The sequence below is a fragment of the Gymnoscopelus braueri genome (assembly GCF_963280865.1).
Source record: "Gymnoscopelus braueri genome assembly, contig: SCAFFOLD_63, whole genome shotgun sequence".
Lineage (NCBI taxonomy): Eukaryota > Metazoa > Chordata > Actinopteri > Myctophiformes > Myctophidae > Gymnoscopelus > Gymnoscopelus braueri.
Window position 1 is genome coordinate 265,625 of NW_027660477.1, and position 27,687 is coordinate 293,311.

Here is a 27,687-nt window from a genome sequence, read left to right on the forward strand (position 1 = left end):
GAGAAAGGAGGAGGAGGAGACGGGTGTGATGTGACTGATAGAGATTATTAGAAGATAAATCATATCTGTCAAGGTAATCATCTCCAGGCAATAAAGGCCTGTGTCTGGCAGGGTAGCCGGATAGAGAGAGAGAGCGAGAGGGGAGGTGAGAGGATGAAGGATGAAAGTGATTGAGCATAGATGAAGGTACATAAACGACCCAGTCTCAAACCCAAATAGAATCCAGACATCCAGGCTCCCCGTGTGAATATTGCATGGCCTCTGCAGTGCAGTTACACTGGAGTGATGGTAACGTTTCATAAAAAATACATCAGTATCTATATTATATAGAGAGGAAAGCTATATTGCTGCTATTCATTTCACTTCCACACATGCAGTGGGATGGATCCATCACTTCATTCATTCACCGTAGAGCCGATAGACCGATGCCATGGTTTTGGGTCCCATCACGATTTTGGAGAGTTCTTGGCCACTGATGTTTTGAGTGATATTGTGTGTAAAAAAAAAAAAAGGTGCAAAATCTTGAAATCAATTTGAAAAGCTTGGATATGATTCAAGTTTCTATTTGAGAACATTTAACTTATAAACAAAATACATGAATAAACCTGAACACTAATAACCTTTTGATAGATAAAAACAAACAAACACTTTTATTATTCATCACTTTTATTATTCATCATTCATCATGATTTGTGTGCGTGGGGATCTCATTTTAAACAAGCTTAGTGCTTTATGAGCCTTCCAGTTTAGTAGACCTTTTATTGTGAATTTGTACTTACATGTACTGTTGTTCTCGTGTCTTACTAAATAAAGTACATCAATCAATCAATCAATCAATCAATCAATATTATTATTCAACTATTTAAGTTGAATAATAATAATTATAATAATAATAATAATAATTCAGAAATTTCAGAAAGATGTAAACTTTTGAAGCACATCTGCTATTTTTTGGACATTTTTTGAAAAATCTTGAAAGTGTGAGAACAACTGATTTATGGCACGGTCACACCACACTTTTATTTTACCTATGGGGTGGAATCTGCCAATGCTTTTTCAATGAGAATCGCGTGGTTTGATGCGCATCTTTCCGCGTGTCGCGCACACTTAGCGTTTATTTGAAGCAGATAAATGCTCGAGACAAATGCTGCTTTTCCCCCTCTGTCCAAACGTGTGAGTCGAAGGTGGCTACGGGGGAGGGTCCTGAAAGTGAGTGACAGGTGGGTCACTGGTTATTGGGACAGAATGCGCTGCAAGCTACTCCGTTTTTTTAGAATACGCTGGCTGCAAAAAAACTGTCCGAGTTTATCAGCGGGCAACCATATTTTGGTGTGACCGTGCCCTTAGAAGGCATTTGTAGAATCAGCCTCAGGTCTTAACTCATTCCCTGCCTAGAACGACTAAAACGACTTTTGTCCCATAAGCCATGCCTGCCTAGAACGACTAAAACGACTTTTAATTTTTTCAAAAAAAATCTTTTTTTTGTTTTCTTTTTTTCTATTCTTTTTTTTTATTTGACCCAAAGACCAAGGAGATATGATTTTTCGAAGATTTAGACTCCCATCCACTTCCTTGTTAACTTAAAACTTAAAATGTTTGTATCTCGGCTCCTGAGTACTTTTTTTTCAATGAAAAATCTCTGGCAGTGTTTCAAACGCGGCCAGAAATAATTCTGGCAGTGAATGAGTTTTTAATGTGGCTAATTCACTGTGACTCTGTCTGTCCGTTGGTTGAAGAAGTTGATCTTCATTTCCTGGCCCTGGTTTGTTTGCTCTTCAGGTTGGTGGACTTCACCAGGTTACCCTCCCCGACCCCGGAGAACAAGGACCTGTTCTTTGTGACCCGGAGCTCGGGGGTCCAGCCCTCGCCGGCGCGGAGCTCCAGCTACTCCGAGACCAACGAGCCCGACGTGGGCATGGCCAACGGCAGCAAGAGCCTGTCCATGGTGGACCTCCAGGACCCCCGCAGCCTGGACAGCTGCCCGGGCGGTCCCAGCCCCTCGGACGGCCTCCTGGGAGACGTGGTCTCCGTCGGGGTGTGGTCGGCCAGGACCCCACAGGTAACGGCGGTTGACCAGACTTAACGCAAAAATAAAGTCTCACGACTGAAAATGTTTGTATGGCTATTCAAAAATAGCAGATATACAAGCTCATAGCGCGGCACCGAGTGCCGCGCTATGAACTTGTAGATCTGCAATTTTTTTTAAATCATGAACATATTTGCAAATTTCTGAATATATATATATTTTTAAAGCAAACATTTTTAACCAAAATATTTGCTTCTGGGGATTCTACAAATGTCTTCTAAATCCTAACAGTTTTTTTGTTGTTTTTTTATCTTATATTGCTATAATATCAGTGGTTCCCAAACTTTTTCCATGTCAAGGACCATCTCAAATTATATGTATTTGTCCGCGGAGACCCCCATCTAAAAATATTTTGTTCCAGCGACCCCCAGAAGCAAAGATGTCGGTTAAAAATGTATATATTATTTATTCAAAGATTTGCACAAATTGTCATGATTTTTCAAAAGAAAATTGCAGATCTACAAGCTCGTAGCGCGGCACTCGGTGCTGCGCTACGAGCTTGTATATCTGCTATTTTTGAATAGCCAAGGAAATCTTAGAATGACACAGATTTGTGAACAATTAACACAATATGTAAAATGGCGATGTGTTAGTCGTAGGTTTAAAATCGGGGAAAGCATCTCTTGTCGTTTTAGCCATTTTGTCATTTCGATTTTAGCGTTGGGCTATTGCAGATGCAAAAGCGCTGCGAGCTTGTACATCTGCTATTTTTTCAAAGTGTGAGAGCTACTGATTTTAGAAGGCATTTGTAGAATTGGGCTCATGTCTTATGATGGGTTTTTAACCCATTGAGACCTGGAACGCATCTGTTTCACTTTTTGATTTGAGCTAAAAAGCATTATTTTACACTTTGGCTATTTAAAAATAGCAGATATACAAGCTCATAGCGCGGCACCGAGTGCCGCGCTATGAGCTTGTAGATCTGCTATTTATGAAAAATCATGAAAATGTGTGCAAATCTTTGAATATATATATTCTTTTAAAGCGAACATTTTAACTCAAATCTTTTCTTCTGGGGGGTCCCTGGAACAAAATATTTTGAGATGGGGGGTCCGCGGTCAAATACATATCATTTTGAGGGTCCTTGACATGAAAAAGTTTGAGAACCACTGATATAGAAACATGCGTTTTTTTTCAGAATACCGTTAGGATTTAGGAGACATTTGTAGAATCGGCCTCAGGTCTTAATGGGTTAAATAATGGTCTCTCTACCCCCCCCACAGGGCAATCTCCCAGGAGGACCCACGCTGAGGAGGGGCGGAGGGCCCTCCACCACCCCGGGCATAGAGAGCAGCGTCATCGGCACCCCGGGGGTGCGGCCGGCCCAGCTCCTGGCGCCGCTGTCCTTCCAGAACCCCGTCTACCAGATGGCCGCCGGCCTGCCCGTGTCCCCGCGCGGCATCATGGCCGACTCCGGCTCCGAGTGCCACAGCTCGGTCAGTTCCCATAGCAACAACGAGGACGGCGGGCCGCCGGCGGGAGGGAAGCACGCCTTCCTCAACCACGGTGGAGGAGGAGGTAAAGGGATGGAACCGTTGACCAGCTGTGTCGTTTGTTGCTGTCAGGGTGGAAACCTCGTATACGTCCAAAACATCTTTATTTTAACCCATTAATACCTGGAACGCATCTGTGTCACTTTAAGATTTATTTGGCTATTCAAAAATAGCAGATATACAAGCTCATAGCGCGGCACCGAGTGCCGCGCTACGAGCTTGTAGATCTGCTATTTTTGAAAAATCGTGAAAAAAATATTTTTTATATTTTTTTCAAAAAACATTTTTTATATTTTTTTCAAAAAACATTTTTTATATTTTTTAAAAAAAACATTTTTTGTATTTTTTTCAAAAAACATTTTTTATATTTTTTTCAAAAAACATTTTTTATATTTTTTTCAAAAAACTTTTTATATTTTTTTCAAAAAACTGTTAGGATTTAGATTTGTTTTAAGAATTGCCTCAGGTCTTAATGGGTTAAAAACATTTTTCAAATGGTGAAATAGCCGAGTTGAGTTTTTTTTACCCGATGGCAACGATTTAAAACCTCACAATTAATTAAACGTAGAGGCTCAGTGTAACAGGGGCGGCAGTGGCTCAGGGGTAGAGTGGCCGGATGGGAACCGTGAGGTTCCCAGTTCGATACCGGGCTCCCCCAGAGTTGGTGTCGGAAGTGTCCTTGAGCAAGACGCTGAACCCTTAACCCATTGAGACCTGAAGCCGATTCTACATGTCTCCTAAATCCCAACAGTATTCTGAAAAACCTATGTTTCTATATCAGTGGTTCTCAATCTTTTTCATGTCAAGGACCCCCAAAATTATATGCATTTGGCCGCGGACCCCCATCAAAATATCTTGTTCCAGGGACCCCCCAGAAGCAAAGATTTGAGTTAAAAATGTTCGCACACATTTTCACGATTTTTCAAAAATAGCAGATCTACAAGCTCGTAGCGCGGCATTCGGTGCCGCGCTATGAGCTTGTAGATCTGCTATTTTTGAATAGCCTAAAGTGTAAAATAATGCTTTTTAGCTCAAATCTAAAGATGACAGTTCCAGGTCTTAATGGGTTAATAGTTCCCGATGAGCAGGTTGGTGCCTTGCATGGTTTCCTCCGCCATCGGTGTATGAATCTGTGTGCGAATTGGTGAATGTAATGCACAATCTATGTAAAGTGCCTTGGATAAAAGCGCTATATAAATGCACCATTTACCATTTCTAACCAAGTGTTTACAAAATAATAATAATAATAATCTTTACTCTGGTCGAAAAGAAATGTAGAAGTGAAAATATTATTTTGTAATACAGTTAAGGAGCAGTTAACTCTTTCACTGCCACACTTATTTCAGACTGTGTCGTCCCAGTGCCAGGAAAAAGGTGCATTTTTCCTCCGTTTGTTTTTTAACATTGAAGTGAATGTAGCAGCATTTTTTTGGATAGCGTTATCTCCTAGTTCCTTTGAGATAACAAAAAAAAAAAAAAACCAAAAATTCCAAAAATTCCCCAAATAAAATAAATAATAATAATACTTTTTTCAAATTTTTTTTTTTAATATTTCCGTCTTTCCGTCATTGGCCATGATAGCCATAGAGCCATCGGACGGGAATTCCCGTTTTTGGCAGTTAAAGAGTTAAGGTGCATTATTCAGCTAGTGTATTATTTATAATTCAAAAGTCAGAAGCCAACAAAATAATAATAAAACCTCTAATTTACCATTTTGATTGATTTAAAACATTCATAGTGTTGCGTAATAAATGTACTCGTAAAAAACCGTGACGATCGTGAAACCGCGATCATTTCTCAGACTATACAATCACACCGTCAATATCTAATAATCATTTACACCCCTAGGAGGAGGAGGTGGAGGAGGAGGAGGAGGGGGAGGAGCAGGGGGGAGCAGCGGGGACGAGTACTCCCGGCGTTCGGGCGAGTTCACCCGCCGACAGCTGTCGCTCACGGACGCCCAGCAGCAGCAGCAGCAGCAGCCGCCCTCCATGCCCAGGCAGAACAGCGCCAGCGCCGGCCCCCAGCGCCGGATAGACCAGCCGCCGCCCCAGAGCGTCACCCGGGGCCGCACGCCCCCCAACCTGCTCCCCAGCGGCTTGCCCTACAACCCCCGGCCCCCGTCCGGCAGCATGATGATGACGTCCTCCCCCGACTGGCCCGGCGGTACCACCGGGGCCAGGCTACGGCAGCAGTCGTCCTCCTCCAAGGGAGACAGTCCAGAGACCAAGCAGCGGGCTCAGCACAAGCAGGTAAACCGTATATATAATCGCAGTGGTTTTCAACCCTTTTCATATTAACCCATTAAGACCTGAGGCGATTCTTTAAAAAAAAATCTAAATCCTAACAGTTTTTTGAAATAAAATATAAAAAATATTTTTTCACGGTTTTTCAAAAATAGCAGATCTACAAGCTCGTAGCGCGGCACTCGGTGCCGCGCTATGAGCTTGTATATCTGCTATTTTTGAATAGCCAAAGGCATCTAAAGTCAGTGACACAGAAGCGTTCCAGGTATCAATTTAAAGGGTCCATTATTTATTCGGCATTTGAGCCACGGAACCAACGTTTGATGAGATTTAAGCCTCTCAGACCTCCAAAGACTTGAAGAATGTTTTGTTATCGCTGGAATGCGATTTTGTCTACAATTCCATGCTGTGTTGATGTTGGTACCGTTAGGAGAGATGACAGGCCAAATGTTGATCAAAATAACAATTCTTCCACATTCTCTAATTGTGTATTCTCGTAAATTAAGTAATGCAGATGTTTAACAATAATTTAACTCTTGCTCCCAAGAGTTATAGATCTATAAGGGTCAATTTTGTTACCAACTCTCCATCATTTAGCTGGGGACCACCTGGAACCTCCTCAAGGACCACTGGTGGTCCTCGGACCACTGGTTGAGAACCACTGCCGTATTGGGAATGAAGCTACACACATACAGTCCGACACCACTAGTGTTTTTTTTGAGTGATTGAGTTGAGGGCGCTACACGTGCTCTCAACACGAGCGAGACACAGATCAGCTAACACAGATAAAGCTGTCAGAACCTTCCCTAAAACATCCGGGACAACAAACGCTCCACATCGTCCCAGACTCTTCTCACTGCTGGCTCCCAAACTGTGGAACGAAACTCCCCATTGCAGTTAGAACTGCAGGCTCGCTCCCAATCTTCCGCCGTAATCTGAAGACTCACCTATTCAGACTCCACTTTAGCCCCGTAGCACTTGCCCTATAGCCTTGACGACCTCGCAAGCTTATGCAAAGGTTAAAATGTTATTTGGATAGCATGCCATGTAGACAGATGCCAGGTTCATTTGTTGACCTGGCATCCTATAGTTTGCATAGTTTCATTGTACATATTATTTGTTTTTTGATACTGTTTAGATTGATGATTCTTGGTTTACCTATGATCCTAAATTACTTTTTCTATGCATTTGATGTATTACCTCGTAAAGTCGCCATTATACTCGCGTTTACCTTGCTTACTGTAAATCGCTCTGAATTAAGAGCGTCTGCTAAATGCCTGAATTGTAATTGTAAATTGTACACCTCTGCTCAATGACTGTGGACATGTCAATCCAACCCTCTGCGTTGGAAAGTGACATTGATGAGCAGCGCTTCTCCCCAAAAGTTGATCTATTTTCAGCTTAAAGCTCTGCACAACAAAAAAAGAAAACGCTGGATGCAGAGAACGCTGAGACGCGATCCTTGGCGCTGGGAAGTGGAGCACGCCAGCACGCCTTTAACCATAGAAATGCAGTGTCATGCACTGCCAGTGCACTGCCACTGTCATGCACTGCCAGAAAAGGCAAGCACTGGCAGCAACAAACAAAAAAGGCTTTCTAGGGGAAAAAAAGCTTTTTTTGTGGACAAGGCCCCTAAAGCCTGATTTGTACTTTGTAGTGTACTTGTCATCAGCTTTATTTCATGGCAGGGTCTCTAGGACAGAGTCATTTGAAATGGTGCCCATGGCCCTAATGAAAGTTAATGTGAAGGTTTGTGACATGAACAAGTTTGAACACCCCTGCAGTAACGTACAGTCACGGAACAAATACTCTTAATCTAGATGTGCATAATCACTCCAGCTTGATACAGTAGCTGCTAAGAGTGAGTCAATTAAGGCGATAAAAGAAACACCTTATTCCGATCATAACATCCGTGATGGGAGGGGCAGTATGGGAGGTGTGTGTGCCTCCTCTCTCTGCACAGTGTAAAGGCTCTGATGAATTGCAGTCATTGTGTGTATAATAACTATAATACAGTGTGCTTGGAGGCAGCTCATTGCCTCTCCTCTGGTTAATAGGTGCACACAGTGGCAATGGTGTAGGCACAATTATCTCCTCGTTAACCACTTAAGTAAATAATTAGTCATGTGACGAATTAGCGAAAAAACAGCCAACCTACAAGCTCACAACGTGTCGCAGTGCGATGTGTTGTGAGCTGGTCGATTTAGCAATTTTAGCTAATTCTGAAGATTTGGGAAAACCCTGGTTTGCCTATGAAATGCCTAACATAAAATTAGGAAAATATAAAATTTGCCTAATTTAGAACGCCAGGTAACAAGTTGTTAACTAGCAAAAGCATCAGTTATATGTGTGAATACACACAAAGACAGACACACATTAAACACAGCACAGTTCTACAGTTCATTGCAGAGTATGTGTTGTTACACACGTACGTTGTGTGTGCATGGGTGTGTATTTTAGTCTTGGTGTTGTCACAGTATATGTACGTATTTTATTGGCCGACTCCGAAGGTCAGAACAGCAGGTTGTAATTACAATTCCTCGCCGGCGTTTACCCTTGACGACTGTTATTTCTAAGGTAACAGGAAGGACGCCTGCATTACTGTCTGTCGTGTTTCACTCTCTTCTCCTTCAGCTGATGGCCAGTAGATTGATTGATTGATTGTTTTAATGGCTGTAGGAATAGCTAATGTCAAGCAGGAAGAATTGATGACAGAGATAGTCTTAGAGGGATATAATACATTTTACATCAAACAACTGGAACTTGTAAACGTCTGATTTATACATTATTAATTCTAAACAAGTGGAGGTTATTTTACTGCATGCTGTGTCTCCTGTGCAAAGTCATTCAACCACTTAAACCCTATATTGTCGCTGTCGGGCAGAAACCTCTTATCTCCATATTCTAACTTTTTGTGTTTTTCCATAAATTAACGTCCGTACTTGATCATACTACAGCGTCACACAAAAGCATCAAAGGTAGCGGATCCGCAAGCTCGAAAGTTTCGAGCTTGTAGATCCGCTACTTTTGATGCTTCTGAAATTGAATCCTGAAAAGTAGCAGTTTTGGACATATGAGGTTTCCACCCGACAGAGACGATAATACCTAATTGACCGGGGTCCCCCCCCCCCCTCACCCCATCAACACCAAATCTCTTCACAGAAGAGCTGAGCTGAGCTTGTAGATCCGTTTGTTTTTTGCTGAATGTTCGCCCTAGAATAGGGGCCCTAACGGTCCATGTTGTTGGCTCACTAAAGCAACTGAAGTTTGTCTGTATTTGAGTTATTTGAATTGTACCTTCACATTAACAGAAACAGATGCGTTTAGTCATTTGAACTCGGATCTAATCAGCTTGTCCACCTTCTTGTAAATTGGGTTGTTCAGGTTGCTCAGCCTGTTCAAAGGCTTACAATGCACTGTTCAAGTATTTTGGCCATTCTATTGATCACTGTCAAGTCCACCACACACCCTCTGTGTTAGCACACACACACACACACACCCATTACTGTTACAGACAGAGCTAATCACTCGCTCACACACACACACACACACACACACACACACACACACACACACCCACACCCACACCCACACACGCACACAGCCAGTCTTTTGCTGACCATCGGACTAAGGCCTACTCTGTTTGCTCTGTGCGTGTGTGTGTGCGCATACGTGCATGTGTTACAGTCAGTTAATTTGGGTGGTACAGTTAAGCGTGTGTGTGTGTGTGTGTGTGTGTGTGTGTGTGTGTGTGTTTTGAAAACACCAGTGCGTCCATATCACCCTGCTTTCAATCCAGAGACACCTCTTTGTTGTACCCATGTGCATTCCAAGCCTCCTCCTGCCTTGTGTTCTGTTGTTGTGTTTGCATTAGGGCTGGGCAATTAATGAATATATTGAACCCGACATTTAGAACCTCTAACTGAAATTGGTCATCTAGGTTAATTGAATAATAGAGAAGCAGGGTAAAAAACTACTTGTGCAACTTTTGTGTAACAACAAATCAGCACAGTTTGAAATAACCGTGATACTGATTTGAAGTCATATGGCCCAGCCCTAGTTTGCATGTTCCCCATCCCATTTGCAGCTCAGCTCATGTATGTTTGTGTGTGTGTGTTGTGTTGTGTTGTGTTGTGTGTTGGTTCCACCTAGGCCCCTTCCCCAGTGAACCCCAATGCGCTGGACCGCACGGCTGCCTGGCTATTGAATATGAATGTGCAGTATTTAGACCATGAGGGGATGGAGACCGAGTTACAGAGAAACAGAGAGGATCTGACTCAGGTGGATAAGGTAAACGACCGCAACCCCCCCTTCAACCCCCCCAACCTCACGCTTTATCTTCTGCTCCGAACCGTCCGTTCAACCCTTCACTTTCAACCCTCTGTGACAATCCTCCTTCAACTCTCTTATTTCAGTGGTTCTCACACGTTTTAATTCCAAGAACCCCCACCGTCCCCCGTCAGTGGTGGAAATAGTACTGAAATGTTTTACTTAAGTAAAAGTATCAATACCACAATCTAGAAATACTCGGTTACAAATAAAAGTCTGGTATTTAAAATCTAATCTTGAGTAAAAGTACAAAAGTATTGGCATCAAAAAATACTTGGAAAGTAGGAAAAGTAAAAGTACTCATTATGCAGAATGTCCCATTTCAAGTTTCCCACGTTCAATACATACAAATCTTTTGAAAATAGCAGCTCACAACGTGTCGTAGATCGGCTATTTTCAAATAGCCAAAATATATACTGTATAAGGCTATAAAGTGGTTAATGTATGTTTTGTAATAATAATCAAAATCTACAAGTAACTAGTAACTAAAGTTTTCAAACAATTGTAGTGGAATAAAAGTACAATATTTGCCTCTGAGATGTAGTGGAGTAGAAGTAAAAATTTTAAATTGGAAATACTCCAGTAAAGTAAAAAATACCTCAAAACGTTACATAAGTACAGTACTTGAGTACATGTACTTAGTTACTTTACACCACTGCAAATTTTCAAATCCTTCGTCATACGGTCTGGAGCGACGGAAGCTCCGAACATGATTTAGAGGATAAAGCAGATGTGACGCCTCCTAATATAAATACAAAATAATCGAAGCATATATAGCTTGCTGCTTATTAGAAATGGAAAGTGTAGAATAAAATGTAAAGATATTTTAAAATACATTTTCGTGAACGGAAATGACGAACAGATGACAGCTTCCGTTCTATATGGAGTTCCAGACTCTAGCAATCGGAGATTGTGGAATAGTTGTCTGGCTATGCGAGACTACCCTTCCAAGAAACCCTGAGGGTCCCTGGACCGTACTTTGAGAACCACTGCTCTATTTCTTACCTCTCATTTCCTCACCTTCTTAACACATCGACCGCCAGAGGTTAATCTCATAATGTACTCACCAGTGCCAAGGTGTTTTTGTTGTTTTTTTGTTTTTTTCATGTCGCCATAGATCTTGTTAAAATCCTTAAGATTGAGCTCTACACGGTCTGTTTACATCCGCGACATCCCACTGTATCTCCCAGTGAAAACCACGTGTCAAACGGGGCATCCATGTTGTAGTTAGAGCGGATTACGTTAAACAGTGAAATGCGAGGAGAAAAAACTACAGGAAGAGAATTGAGTTTCAGTTTCGTCTGTAGAACGAGGGCGGACGTGATCGTCAAAACCGGATCCCAAATAATTCCGTTTCCGGTCATCAAACCGGAAACGGAAGTGGATAAAAAAAATTGTGTCCAAAAAGTGCACCCGGAAATTTTTAGCGCGAAAAGACCGTGGACCGTAGGGCTACGATCTCGGCGCTTAACAGTTGGATTTAACGGACCGTAGGACTACGTTCTTGGCGGTTAATGTGTTAACACATTGACCGCCGGGCCCGTAGTTCTACGGGCCGTTAAATCCAACGGTTAAGCGCCGATCCCGTAGCCTACGGGCTGTGGTGCTTTTTCCTTTTTTTTCGATTTTTTTTTTTTTTCAATTTTCCAGGGGGACCATTTTCAGTGTAACACCACCCGAAATCGACCGGAAGTGCGATCACGTTTTTTGTTTCCCGTCTGCCTTCATTCTAAGTCGTACACAAAAAGCCCTGTAAAACCTGTACAGGACATGTAGTTTTTCATCCTCGCATTTCCCATGTTAACATAAACGATCAGAACTCAAACATGGCGGCTCCGTTTGACACGCGGTCTCGACGAGTAGACACCAGGACATGTGCCCGTTGTTTACAAACAGTGGATCGGGCAATCTAAAGGATTTTAACGGGGCCTATGGCGACCTGAAAAAAACAAAAAACAACAATAAAACCTTGGCACTGGTGAGTACATTATGAGATTAGCCCTTGGCGGTGGATGTGTTAAAGGTGCTGTGATAAATTTTTTTGTAAAAATAAGTGTTAAATATCTCTATATTTTGGTATAATTTATATAGAGTGTTTGTTCAATAACAGCAGTCTCCCCATCTCTCCAGCTCAGAAAACTCATTTTCAGGACGTGATTCCAATCAGGAGAGAGAACCTCATACAGGATGCAGGATAAACAAGAAGAAATTGGAAAGTGATGAAACAAATAAATGAGCAGACAAAATTGGAAGTGGAACACAAGCTGTGGGGCTCTCTCTCCTAGATTGGACCATGTTACTGAACAAACACACTATAGCAGTGATTGCTATCAGAATATAGAACTTAACCCTTTTGTTTTAACCTATTCAATTTTAGATTTCAGCTATAGCCATTATTTTATACTTTTCAAGGCTATTAAAAAAAAGCCATTTGATGACCAGCAGCAGCTCCGGTAGGAGACTCGAAAGGGTCAACTTTGAGTCTCCTACCGGAGACATAAGCATCTTTCCGCCGGTCACCAAATTATTGGCTCAGGAATGCGACAAAAACAAAATAACTTCCATGAATTCAAGGCTTCATGGGGTGTGTAATTGATAGAAAATAAGTAATTTTTGGGGTGAAGTATCCCTTTAACCTTTTATGAAATCATCCGAGATCATCAGGGTATTCGGGAAGATTGAACATGTATGCTATTGCTACTTTGACCACTTCAGATACTACTAAACTAATCTTAAAATAACTAATAACCGTAAATGTAAATGGCCTTTTTTTGGTGCATGACACAAGCATAGAAGACGAGCATACTTCTATGATATCCAAATGACTGAAATCCAGTCGTGGCGACTGAGAACTGTAATCCATGCGAGTGTCCCTGCCGAGATGTTCATGACTCTGTGCCGTTCGAGTTAGCACACTGATAGTGCGGGAATCGGCTGTAATCCTATTTTTGCACGTAGTGCTTAACACATTGATTGCCAAGATCGAATTAATGCGTTCTTTCAAATCCATCGCTTGATTGCCTAGATCGAATACATGCGTTCTTTCATTTTTTGGGGAAAATTCCACAAGGGGCGACCTACACAGCTTTGGAATGATCGATCGTCTCTCAGAGAAGAAAAATGTGGATGTGACATCATTCCAAAAAACGTCACTTCCACCCGCCCCAATGATGGGATTTTCAGAAAAACGGCTGTATCTCAGTTTCTTTTTTTTTCATTGAAAACCACCCGTTTTCAGCGGACCAAAGCTCCAAAATGGCGGATCGCGATTGGAAACTTGTCGTTCCCATGGATACACAGATCCTTCCGCCTAATCACAGGAACCTTTTTTTGCGGGTTTTTTTTGCGGTTTTTTTTTACACAATGTTGGTTCCACAGAGTTTCAAATATCATCGGATTTAGGTAATTATACGCCGGCACGGGGATAGAAAACTATGTTTAATATCTTGGCAATCAATGTGTTAATACAGACGTCTAGGATTGAGTCGACATGGAGATGTTGGTGACGTTTTCGTTGAGAAACGGCAACATTCAACTTAACTGTGGTTTTCAGAAATGTTCAATGCTAGCGTTTTTTTTCCTTTGGCAACCAGGTTGCCTTGTGTCCCCTCCTCGTGTGACCTTCTTCCATCTTAACTCCTTCCTTTACCTTTAAACCAACCTCTTACCATATTTCCTTCCTTGCCCAGGTCCACTATGCCGCCTTAAATGTTCAGTCACTTTTAACTGTCCTGTCCGCCTGTTTCCCTTTAAAACAGCTTCTCCTCCCACCTTTGGTTTCACACACCACACATCCTCACCGCCTTACAACCAAGTCCTTACTGTTTCTAAAAGCAGCCCTGTACCCTAAAGCAAAAGGCGAGTGTGTGTGTGTGTGTGTGTGTGTGTGTGTGTGTGTGTGTGTGTGTGTGTGTGTGTGTGTGTGTGTGTGTGTGTGTGTGTGTGTGTGTGTGTGTGTGTGTGTGTGTGTGTGTGTGTGTGTGTGTGTGTGTGTGTGTGTGTGTGTGTGTGTGTGTGTGTGTGTGTGTGTGTGTGTGTGTGTGTGTGTGTGCGCGTGCGTACGTACGTACAGTGGTGGAAAAAGTATTACATTTTTCTAGGACATTGGTTCTCAAAGTGGGGTCCGGGACCCCCAGGGGTCCTTGAGGGGGTTCCAGTGGGTCCCCAGCAAAATGTGTAATAATATTTTTTACCTTTTATACTTTGGCTATTCAAAAATAGCAGATCTACAAGCTCATAGTACTATGCAAACCTTTGAATATATATATATTTTTTAAGCAAACATTTGTACTCAAATCTTTTCGTCTGGGGGTCCCTGGAACAAAATATTTGAGATGGGGGTCCGCGGCCAAATACATATCATTTTGGGGGTCCTTGACATGAAAAGGTTTGAGAACCACTTGCTCTAGGATGAGCAGCACACTACATTGCTCATATAATCCAGCAACAAGAAACAAGAAATTTCAATAAACTTAAGCACTCAGAGAGATGCTAACACCCACACCTAGTCTCTGGAGACAGACGGTTGCCTCACACAATTTGAAGATGCTTCCGCCTAACAGTCTGTATACAACAGAAGAAAGAACTGAACATTTGCAGAAAATAAAGTTGACGCCCCGCCTCCCCCCCCCCCGACTTCCGTTTTGCCTTTCAAGTGGCATAAATAAACTCCTACCGTATAAATCAAAACAGTTGAAGCGAATCTTAGCTTTGCTGCTTTGCAGAGATGGAAATTCAAAAGCATATTTTAACACATTGGGTGCCAGAGGTTTATTAAAATATTATACTTTGAGTGCCAGGACTTTTTAAACATTTTGAACCTTTTTCAAGTAGTCACAAAAAAATTTCAGTGATCACCGTCCTCACGGTGATCCCCTCATTACACACATACAGGTCTCGTACAATCGGGGGGAAAAAATTTTAAACATTCGGAAATCCATTCCATAGTTGCAGCCAGTTCAAAAAAGTTAAATTAACATTGTAAAAAAAAAAAGTGCACAGGAGCCGAGATACAGGTTTTTGAAGTCATAAGTTAACCAGGAGGTGGATTGGAGTCTAAATCTTGTAGGAGTGATATTTCCTGTTGCTGTGAAGGAAAAAAAAAAAAAAAACCGTATATATACGGTTTTGGCACTCAACGTTAGTATGCGCAAAACCGTATATATACGGTTTTGGCACCCAATGTGTTAAAGACGATGTTTTGAAAATATATATTTTTTTGTGAATGGAAATGACAGATGACAGCTTTTCCTTTTGTGAGACTTTTGGGGGGAGGCGTTAAGTGTACAGTACTGTCTGTAGCATTGGAAGATTGTGGAGAAGTTGTCTGGCATGAGAGACTAAACCCACACACCACGTCCTCTGTTACGGTCATGGTAAATATGGTAAATGTATATGAACATTCAAAGACAAAAACACACGCACATCCTCCCGTCTTTTGTGAAAGCGGCAAAATCATGAAGCAAAAGAAGGGGGCTTGCATCTAACTTTTTTCTTTTTTTGGCCTTTCTGCCTTTATTTGGATTGTACTGTTGAGATAGACAGGGAGAGAGAGACGGGGAGCGAGTGTCACGCAGCAAAGGTCGTCAGGCTTGGGAATGGATGTGGTATGCGCCTTAACGACCAAGCCATCGGCACCCCTCACAACTCACTTTTTAAACTGTACTCACAGCGGCAGAAACGAGTTCAACGACGATGACGTTTCGACCTTGCGGTCTAATGTCGTTCTTGATTCTTGCTGCTTGTGAATAACGTTTGGAGCATTTAACCCATTAGGACCGGGAACACATCTGTGTCATTGTGTCATTTGGCTATTCAAAAAGTAGCAGATATACAAGCTGACAATATGTACTGTAGATCTGCAATTTTTGCAACAAAATATTTTACAAATGCTTTAAAAAATATATTCGATACGATTTTTCAAAAATAGCAGATGTACATGTAATAGCAGATGTACATGTAATAGCAGATGCAGGCACGTGCACAGATAGACTCTAGGTGGTGCTAGAGCACCTGCCCTTTGCCCTCTGGACCAGAAGTGCCCTTTCGAAGAAAAAAGAAAAAATGGCTATCGAACAAATACATATGCAATTACGACGTACAAGATGTGCCTGTAATAAATATCACACTACTAGGGCAGCCGGCGGTTCCGCGCACCGCACAAGGTGCCCTTTTTTTTTACTTGAGCACCTGCCCCTCAAAATGTCTGTGCACGCCACTGAGCAGATGTACATGTAATAGCAGATGTACATAGCGCGGCACTCTGTGCTGCGCTACTCTCTGCTATGAGCTTGTATATATGCTATTTTTGAATAGCCAATGAAATCTTAAAATGACGCATACGTTCCCGGTCTTAACCCATTGACTGCCAATCGCGTAGATCTACGCGAACTTAAAGGGCAAGACCACTTTGGTAGAGGTTTGGGTTGTGTAGTTACTTTGCCATGATGTAACTCCAAAGGTGGACTAGAAATCAAAAAGAATTGCTCCATTGTTTAGAAATTGATAATTCAAAATATGCTCCTCATTGACTTACATTGTACAGTAAAACAGCTCTCAAAGTCACTCTTTTAGCATGTAAACGAACACAAACAAAGCTGATTCTGACAATATAGAACATCACCAAACCCAGTACTGTTTGTTTTTTTAATAAAAATGTCAACTTCCTGTTGATTTTACTATTTGAAGATCCGGATCCGGATCTGTGGATCCAGTCCGGGTTTTCTTCTTAATAAAAATAGCAAAATCAACAGGAAGTTAACATTTTTATTAAAAAAACAAACAGTACTGGGTTTGGTGATGTTCTATATTGTCTAAATCAACTTTGTTTGTGTTCGTTTACATGCTAAAAGAGCGACTTTGAGAGCTGTTTGACCGTATAATGTAAGTCAATGAGGAGCATATTTTGAATTATCAATTTCTAAACAATGGAACAATTATTTTTGATTTCTTGTCCACCTTTAGAGTTACATCATGGCAAGGTAACTACACAACCCAAACCTCTACCAAAGTGGTCTTGCCCTATAAAAAAAAAAAAATGCGACCAGCTTGGCACTTGAAAGTAGGCTTTTTACTAGCTGTTGGGTTGCATATAAATATCAAGTGCCAAGCGACCAGCTTGGCACTTGAAAGTAGGCTTTTTACTAGCTGTTGGGTTGCATATAAAAAAATCAATAGCCCAGGTCCTGACCCTACCCCTACCCCCCCCCCCAACTCATCTGCTTAAGTTTGATCCAAATCGAATCAAACAGACTAACAGACACCGGTGACTACAATACACCGGCGCCGCCGGGCGGGCGCCAGGTGTAATGAAGTGAAAGCAACCAAAGTGGACATAAAAGTCCAACAGAGAGGCCACAGCCAAAACCTTAAAAATAGCATCCTCAAGTTGAAAGTCATGGAGGAAAATGAGCGCGGGTCACATTACTGCACAGCAGGTGAGACAGCAGTCCCAGGTAATGGGCTGTGTGCTTTAAAGCTCATCCATGCCTGCTGTCTGCCTTCAGGCTTTTTTTTCCCGTCGCAATTGATTGTAGGAGGGGAGTGGAGAGAAAAGGAATCAAAGAGTAGAAGAAAGAGAAAGTGGTGCGGAGCCCGAGAGAGGTCACTCGTTCTCCAGGCGTGAGGCGGGGGTAAGGGAGAGGGGAACATCGAGTGGATGGTGACAGAAAAATATGACTGATCCTAACAACATCCAGATTGTATAATTGATCGTTAAGCACTTAACTTAGTCTTACTTAGTAGTATGACAAATGGTGGAAATAGCTGATCTACAATTTCACAACAACGCTTTGTGAGCTTGCAGATAATAATAATAAACTTTATTTATATAGCACCTTTTTGTGCACCTTTTAAAGTGCTTAACAACTTAAAATCAGACAGTGAACAATGAAATACAATTTTACAACAATAAAAACAACACACAACAGTATCAGTGAGTAAATGAGAAGAACCGAGATTCTGCTGTTAAGAGGTTAAAAAGGCCTTTCTATAAAAATGGGTCTTTAATTTGGTTTTAAAAATGGCAATGGAATAGGTTATGTTCAGCAAAGAGATTTTGTGTAGAGGGTAAAAGAGGAGGAGGTCTAGTATAGGCCCCTGGCAGACTCTGGTCAACAAAGTATATTGTCTCTGTCTCTGTTTCAGGACAAAAACAGCAAAGGTAGAAGATCTACAAGCTCGAAACGCGTCGCTTGCGGATCTGCTACTTTTGATGCTTGTGTGTGACGCTGTAGTATGATCAAATAGGGCGTTAATCTACGGGGGAAAAAAGACGAAAAAGTATAAGAATATGGAGATGATAAGAGGTTTCTGCCCGACAGCAACTATATAGGGTTTAAGTGGTGAAATACAAACTATACTGAGGACTGATTATTGAGAACATAATTGTTTACAACTCGATCGGTGCTGAGTCGGCATCAGCCTCTTTTGCACCGCCTCGGCACCGGCGCTCGCTCGGCTGGCGCCTGGCCTGGGCCGTGCCTCTCGGGACTTAAAGCGTCCGCTACTGACAGCGCGCCTGCCTTGAAACGTCAAGATGCAACGTGGCTTGCCAGAAGAAGCGTACAGCTGCAACGTTTTGCCTCTGGCGATGGGGGGCTGTGTGCTATAAGGGTGGTGCTCCTATAAATCCGGGAGGATTTGCTTGGTCATTTCTCCTGACCAGCAGAAAGCCTGTCCAGAAAGCTCCCCAGGGGTACAGCAAGAGGTCAAGGAGAGATTTTCCAGGCTTATGTCCCTGGATGGAATAAAATTGTGTAGAGTTTGCGAATTGCATCCTCCTCTCCTCTCCTCTCCTCTAAAGCTCAGCGTCACCAGGGCTTTAGAGTTTTTTTTTTAAAGTTACAATGAAATCAGCGACCAGGTTTGAGACGCTACTGTTCTCAATTTCTCACGGTTAACAATGTTGAGGGACGATTTGTTTGCAATACATGGTTTGTCATTGCTGTGTGAATGTTACAGTGCAGCTGTAACGGTATGCCTGACACCGACCACCCCCACCTACCTAGACAAATATGGAGTGTGTTGTCTATCTTCAATGTGTCATCATGGCATCAGGCGCAAACACATCTGTCAACTCTATATGGACCTCTAGAACAAACTCCATATATGGGCAGAAAAGGCCTGAAACATACTGTATGGGCATATACTGATGACACCAGGGATCTCCATACGGGCATTAGAGGGACAAGGACCGACAGATATAGAGATCTTCATATATGGGCATATCGGTCGGATCGGCGGCGCGACGTAGGCCCTCACTCTAGAGCAGGGGTCTTCAACATTTTCAGCCCAAGGACCCCTTAGCAAAGAGGGACCCCCACTACATATTGTATAAAATTGTGTTGCAAATTAAACTTTTTGATAGATTTCATAGTGTCAATGTGTATTTTCAGACAGTTAACCTTTTAAACTCTCAATATTTAGTCAACTTGACCGTTGGCTCTGTACTCGGTCTGCTCTTTTTCCCTCTACACCAACTCTACGAAAATAGCAGATCTACAAGCTCCCCTGCTCTAGAGGTTTGGGCCCCGAAACTCCAGTGCTGTGTATCTCCTCCGTCGCTGCAATGGCACAAAAGCAGCACTAGCTATATTGGAGAGCCCGACCGATGCCAGATTTTTGGGGTCTGATGCGCCGATACCGAATTTGGAGAGTCCTAGACCACTGATTATAGATGTTTCGATCAATATTTTGTTAAGCAAAACAATGATTATCACGTGATGGACAGTAACAGTTCTGATGGACATTAATCGTCCTCTCCATCTGTCTGTGCTCAGTATCAACAGGAGATCATGGTGCTGCAGGACAAGCTGCGTGCGTCCGTACAGAAGCTGGAGGAATACGAGTCTCGTCTGAAGGGGCAGGACGACCAGGCCCAGAAGGTTCTGATGGAGTACCAGGCCCGACTGGAGGAGTCCGAGGAACGCCTGCGCAGACAGCAAGACGACAAAGACCTGCAGATGAAGGGCATTATCAGCAGGTAGATAACATTTTATTTGACTATTTTACAGGTTCTCAAAGTGCAACCACAATTATTTGAAAACTTTAGTTACTAGTTACTTTGTAGATTTTGATTATTATATCAAAACACACATTAACCACTTCAGCCCTATATACATTTCGGCCATTTGAAAATAGCCGATCTACAATTCTACAACGTCCTCCCGATGTGGGCTTCCTCACTGGCAGGTGAACCAGTGGGATTACAACAGCAGTGACAACACAAATGTGTGTGGAGAAATTAATTGGCGTAAAGACTAAATTGGGAGGGGAGAAAAAAGGGAATATGTGTTCATGAGTGGCTCAGACACAAAAATCCAATAATGCAAGTCAAATGCTAGAGGCCACTTAGTATAATCTACATCACATATCCAGCTGAGAACGGAGCCCCAGACATGGAGCCAGAGGATCAGACATTAGGTGTGTCTTTGATGCCAGGGAGGTTAACAAAAATGTTGTCTACCACAGAGCACTTAAAGCCTAAATGAGTCTGAACAGCTGAGTACATGCTCTTAGGGAGAAGTGTACCCAACTTTCCAGCGCTCGTTCAAAAGTCCATCCATGTAGTGGTTAGTAGTGGTTAGTAGAGAATCATTCTACCCACACAGAATACCAAACACAAGAGGGTACCTTATTTATATGCACTTCATTTTTCCAGGCTGTAAGTAGATTGGGAAGTAGCATTCTAGCCTAGGCTGAAATGTTATAAATACCATTTTTACCATTTTTTCATTTGCCATTTTTTAACCCTAACACTAAAACCTGAGGTGTCAAACACCAAAAATTGCAGATCTACAAGCTTGTAGAGCACAATTAACCAAGTATAAATCAGGCATAACTCTAACCCCAATCCCTAATTTTCCTAATTCCTAATTACATTTTCCTAATTATAAGCCTGTCAGTCACCTAAAAAAAACATCAAGACCACAAACATCACCATGTCCTTTGTGTTTCACCAGGTTAATGTCAGTGGAAGAGGAGCTGAAGAAAGATCACTCAGACATGCAGGCGGTGGTGGACTCCAAACAGAAGATCATTGATGCACAGGTCAGTCAAACGGCGCCATCTGCTGTGCAGCGAAATCCCCTGCGTTTGCATGGCTTCATTCAAACCAGTTGTTTGCAAGATTACTCCTGGACACACACACACACACACACACACAGACACACACAGACACAGACACAGACACACACACACTCTCAGTCAGTCAGTCAGTCGGTACCCATTTTAGACAGCTTACCCATAGACATAAATGATTGTAATTGTGGAGAGACCTCCTTTTTCAGTAGACATACAAGAGGCATACATACATTAGGAGGCGCGGGGCTCATGTATATGAATGCCTGTGTTCATGGGAAGTTATTATACTCGAGTAACTTTGCGTCTGGAGACAAACATGCAGCACTACCACGGTAATGAGCTGTCTGCCGCAGTAAAGAAACAGAGGGAATGAAAATGAAACGCTCATTAATGGGGAGAGAAAAGACTAGGAGTCAATTAGAGAGTTTCTTGCTTGGCTGCGTGAGCTCGCACTGCCATGCAGACTTAGCCATGCTACAATAAACATAATCAGTACTCCTCTCATACTGCACGGTAAAATCCTCAGTGTTAACTGAACTCTGAGTACAAATAGAACCAAATGGACCCATTTCCAATGTATACTGTAGAATCGTGTTTTTTTTTTAATCCACAGAGCTTTTAAAAAGGTGTGGAATAAAAGAAAAAGGGAAAGAAAGAAAATAACAGCAATATTATGTTTGTGAAAAAAATATTTTAACAACTTTGTCGGCCTGCCAAAAATCCAGAATTATTGTTTCGTTTACCTTCGTAAACCAAACCCCCCAGAACCGCGGTAGAACAGTGAAGCTGCCGTCGCCTGGTGGTCAAATCTGGGATTGCAATACTTCCGCATTTAATAATAATAATACACTTTATTTGTATAGCACCTGCAATACAATTAGGGAAAAAGTACAACTAATTTAACAATAAAGCAAAAAAATAAAAGCAAAAGCATAAAACAACATTAAAACATTAAAACACTACTGCACGTGCTTATACTGTTTGAAACCCTAGTGCGCCTGCTCGGTGCTCAAGTCTTCCGCATTTGAGAACCAAATGTTGGTGCTTCCGGGTTCAACTTTCATTGAAATGAATGAAACAAGCAATACTAACCAATAGTAATCACAGAACAACACGTTCACAAAACACAAAGATAAACGCTATCAAAGGTTCAGAAAAGGTTGAAAAGCAAAATTACATCAATTCATTCCGATTCTATTTGGTCTTCCTTGCGTTGGACTTGCGGTGTGTGTGTGTGTGTGTGTGTGTGTGTGTATTTTGTTAACATACACATAATGAAAGCTCTTGTGTTCTCTGTGTGTGTGTGTGTGCAGGAGAAGCGCATAGCGTCGCTGGACGCCGCCAACGCCCGTCTGATGAGCGCCCTGACCCAGCTGAAGGAGCGCTACAGCATGCAGACCCGCAACGGCATCTCTCCCACCAACCCCACCAAGCTGCAGATCACCGAGAACGGAGAGTTCAGGAACAGCAGCAACTGCTAGACCGACATTTGACTGGTGTGTGTGTGCGCGTGTATGCGTGTATGCGTGTCTGTCTGTCTGCGTGGCTGCGTATGTATGATTAAGAGGGAATGCTGTGCCTATAAGAAGACACTTCCTTTTACGGACGTTAATGCTTAAGTTGTACGCTGTCGAATGATGGTGTTGCGTGCCGGGAAAAAAAGCCGATCTACGACGCTCACAACGGGTCGCGACGCGACCCGTTGTGAGCGCCGTAGATCGGCTTTTTTTTCCGACGCGCGGCGCCATCATGCGACGGCGTATAAATCTGGCTTAAGCGGTGTAAGAGTGTGAACTTCCACACAAACAAGAGGGGCCAACCAGAGGAGACAGGACTTCCGTTTAACAGAGAGAACGACCCGTTCAATGGACCAGATTGATCACCCAGAGAGGGCCTTCGATGCGAGGGTGACGGTCGGAGGAAGCTTGTAGATAATGAACTCGAAGCAGCAGCGTCGGTCGGTCGGTCGGTCGGTCAGTCAGTCGGTCGGCCTGTTTTCGACGTCGTAAACAGTTGCTGGGACAATTTTTAACCGTTGTACCCACCACCACACCCCCCCCCACCCCGGGACAAACCACTATATTAATCAACAAACACACAATGAGCGTCAGAGACTGTCACCCCCAAGAAGCAACCCTCCTCTCTCTCTCTCTCTCCCTTCCTACCTGACAACCACATGGACCTAGTTTAAAAAGACAAAACAAATGGTGACAAATAACTCTACAGGACTGGGAGAAGATTGTTTTCCAGTCCTATGTCCTTTTTTTTCTCCTTCTTTTTTTTTGGTTTTTAGAAAAACAACAAAAAAGATATAAAAAACAACAACTAGGAGATTAAAAAGATATTTTTTAATCCAAAACAATCAATCAACTCACTTTTCCTTTTCAGTCCTTGGGTGTGTTCCAAAGTGCCCAACTACCCCTACTACCCCCTTACTCCTCTCCCTACCCCCCCCCCCCCTCCTCCCTCGCGACCATTGAGGTATAGCTTGCAACTCCCATGTTAGTGCACTTTGTGAAAGATATTGGTACATGAGAAACGCCTTAAGAACGGAACACACCTCGTCTTTACCCTGCCCCCCCCCCCTACTTCCCTGCAAAAAAAATAAAGGCACAACTTATACTGTGGATTTGTAAATGGAAATATATATTGTACAAAACACATCACTTAATGTATTATAAACACTAAAGTAAAGAAAATGAATTCTATGTGATGCTATATTAATGAAATTGAAATATAGATGTATGCATTTTGTTTTCTCTTTTCCTCTATAGAATATACAGTACATACATAACTATATTTGATAGTATCAAATATGAAAAAGCAGCCCTTTATTTAGGAGTGAATTCTTTATATGTTGTGAGTTTTAGTTTTTTAGTTTTAATAATTTTATTCCTCCCCCCTCCCTCTCCCCCCTCCTATCGAATGACTGAAGCTTTTATGTGCTGTATGGATAAATGGCTAAAAGAGCAGTGATTGATCGGCACCATTTTGTCACGCGCCACCCATCAGTCAAACACAATCTGTATAACTCTTAATCCTGCCCTGATGCTTTAAAACTTTTGACTGGGGAAGAGTCTGCAGCTATAGCAACGTAGAATGCACTTCAACTGATGTGTGTGTGCATGTGTGTGAGCTCACACATCACAAGCGTGCTCACTCTCCTACTGGCGATGTGACGCGCATCACTGCTCTACCTGACAAAAGAGATGGTTCTGTATGCAGAGCCATTGAGATGGAAAGAGTTGCGTCAGTGGGGTTTGTCAGAAACCCCCCTACGGGTTCTCGTGGTTTCACATAATCACGCGAGCTTCATCCATGCCTATTATGAGGAGTTTGACGTTTAGAACTATTACTGTAGCGTTTGGAACGACATGCTGTCTGCGGGCAGCCAAAATGGTGCTGAATCTGTGCATAAATGCAGCATATTTCGCCTCGGCAATGAACTAATTTGTTTTAAGCAAGCACAGCCCCACAATATTTGTTTACATTATCCACCATTGCTGTAAAAAAGAAAATTGGCCAGATGGATGGATTGAACGAAGATGACACAACTCTTTCTTTTCTCATAGTATTTGGGTTTGTTTGTCTGTTTGTTTGTTTGTTTGTTCGTTCTTCCGGCCAGCTATTGTGTTTTATGTTGGTTACATGACCCCTCCTCCGTTTTTTGGGGGGATGTCGGCCATGTTTCTCGTCCGTGTAGCACGGTTTGGGGGGCTAAAAGAGAGGAATGTGTTTTAGACACTCGGATGTTATTATGCTAATACACTGGACTGGTGGGGGGTCGTTGAAACGACAGCCCCCTATGAAGTGACATTCTTCTCTGTCTACCTGTTCCTTGTCAGTCAGTGGTAAATGAGGACTGTGACTCCATTCATCCTGGTGGCATACACTTACTCTTCTACTTTTCATGTCCCTCTTCAAGCACGATTTTATACTTGGTCGTACGCCAGCGAAGATAGCCGATCTACAAGCTCACGACGCGTCGCGATGTGTTGTGAGCTTGTAGATCTGCTATCTTCGGGCGTACCACACCGGTATAAATTGCGCATCATCGCCCACCCTCTCTTCTGAATGTGAAGATGCCGAGTCACAGGTGGTCTTAAAACGGGGTGTGTGTACTCTCTTTAACTCTAGTCGATCTTGTCATTGCCATCAGATTCCATGCCATTTTAGCATCTATATTTTGTATATTTTTGTATTTGTTTTTCTTACCTTTTAACAGACCTACGATATACAGTAAAAAGCGTGAGAGTCCGAGCATGCTTCATCCTGGCACTGTAGCCAATGGTAGTGTCAGTATCACAGTTTTTTTTTGTTTTTACTCGCCAATAATAAGATGATGTTGATGATGATGATTGAGATGGATGCTGCAGATGTATATGGTCACTATATGAAAAACTGAGTGTATCATGAGACTGGACAAGCCTGAGAAATTGTAAATAAAATGTTCACAATATTTTTATCTTATGTCAACAAGAGTTTTTTTGTTTTCTTTTGTTTTTGTAAATGTTATCTTGTGCTCAACTCTGCTGTATCGATGCTATTGATATTGTAAATAATATATAGCTCAATCATCTGTCGCCATTGCTCAACACCTATGCATTTTTAGCTCACCTTCCAATCAGTATACTATACACACCTTGTTAAAACTCATGTTTTGTATCGGAGTCTGAACATTTTCCCTGACATCAGTAGACAAAAGTGACTAGAGGCGACGGTCGGGATAACCTTGGATTAATACTCAATGTTGGTTTCAGAACAGGAACGGGCTGAGTCCAAATGGCCCCGATGTACGACAAAATGCAGAGAGAATCGCAAGCACAATCCCATTTTCTCACCGGTCTAGCCTCATCATGAAAGTACAAGATCGATGCTTTAGTCGCCCGTTTTTTGTCCTGAGTCGAGTGTAGAAAAGACAATGGCATGACCAGCTCATTGACACAGCATTAGATCAGGCGAGGATAACACCCCAAACATTTAACTTTGGGGTGTGTTTTGTTACTGTACATATCGTCTCTTGTCGGGTGGAAACGTCATTATGTCCAAAACGATGATGATTTTCAGCATCCAAATTCAAAAGTCGCAAAAGTAGCAGATCCACAAACTCAAAATGCGTTGCTTTGCGCCGCGTTTCAAGCTTGTGGATCTGCTACTTTTGATGCTTTTGTGATGAAGCTGTAGGATGATAAAGTAGGACATTAATTTACGAAGAAACGCCAAACAAAAGCTAGAATATGGAGATAAGAGATTTCTGCCCCACAGCAACGATATGTTAAAATTGCATCCCATTAAAATTGCAAACCCATCCTAACTGTTAAAAACAGTTAATACAGCGGCCGGGGAGCAGTTAGCGATTTAAGTGCTCAGGGACACTATAACACAGACCGGGGGACTGAACCAGGGACCTCCTGATTCCCAGATGGCCATATCCCATTCAGCTACTGTATGGCCCACCCTCCCATAGTAGCTTGTTGTGACTGCTAGATGTATCCATGCCATCTTCTAGTACCAAAAGCCGGTCCCTCAGATTTTGGACTCTCGATGACATTTGAGCAGTTACCAAAAAAAATAATCACAAACTGTAATATTGTGATGAGTTCTACATGCCACACTGTAACACCCAATAACACAAAGAAAAGTGAAACGGTGCCCTCTCGCCATGTTTATTTTATTCTTTTATTTGATCTGCCAGCTATTTGTTTGTTGTGCCCAAACATTCCTATCTCTGTTCCGCTGTCACTGATTTTAGAGTCAGAGACCCTATAAGAAGAGCCGTGATGGATCATGCCTGATTTAGACTTGGCTGCGTATATATGGCCCATCGAAAATAGTCTATCTACAAGCCCACAACGTGTCGCAGAGGTGTGCGACACAGGCGTGCAACTGTGAGGTATAGATCACTCTTCAGTCTCAGTAGCTATGTCCACTCATAGTGCAGTCAGACCCACACACACACACACCAAAAAAAAAAGATTAAATGTCTATAAAAGTAAAAGATGTTGTATGTTTTCTAATATCTTGTAGAAAAATACTTTTGTAAGTATGTTGAAAGTAAAAGTATTTGCTGGATTCTGCTTCCTTTAATGACGGTGACGAAACAATAATGTACAGAGGAATTTTGTGTTGACGATAAAATAATGTGGCTGTGCAATTTATGTACATTTGCAACTAGACTTATTAAAGTTTTATTTAGCTATTTTAAGTCGTGGCTTTATGTCTTTCTTACCACCAGGGGGTGTAGTGGGGTCACTTCTAGGTAACTGGGTATTGTCAAACAGTCCAACTCATGTAAATGTTTTGTAATGCAATACAGATTGCAGATAACAGATATCATCTGTCTTCTACAAATGAACATTCATCCATTCACTTTTCTACCCGTTTTAACACGTTGCTCCCTGTACTGGCTCTTGCTTTGTCAGGCAGCTAAATGTTTTATGTTCTCTTTGTT

At 42.3% G+C, this 27,687-nt stretch overlaps 1 protein-coding gene across 1 annotated transcript in view; it reads left to right on the plus strand.

Moving 5' to 3' along the window:
* LOC308081532 (disabled homolog 2-interacting protein-like) overlaps positions 1-27,441 on the plus strand; it is a 237,992-nt gene extending 210,551 nt beyond the window's left edge. Inside the window, exons 13-19 of the mRNA XM_080457900.1 lie at positions 1,780-2,059; positions 3,310-3,604; positions 5,428-5,831; positions 9,978-10,115; positions 19,934-20,136; positions 21,116-21,203; positions 22,550-27,441. Coding sequence (XP_080314026.1) covers positions 1,780-2,059; positions 3,310-3,604; positions 5,428-5,831; positions 9,978-10,115; positions 19,934-20,136; positions 21,116-21,203; positions 22,550-22,717 — 1,576 coding nt within the window. The 3' untranslated portion in view covers positions 22,718-27,441. The remainder of the gene's footprint in view (positions 1-1,779; positions 2,060-3,309; positions 3,605-5,427; positions 5,832-9,977; positions 10,116-19,933; positions 20,137-21,115; positions 21,204-22,549) is intronic.
* Positions 27,442-27,687: the final 246 nt, after the last annotated feature.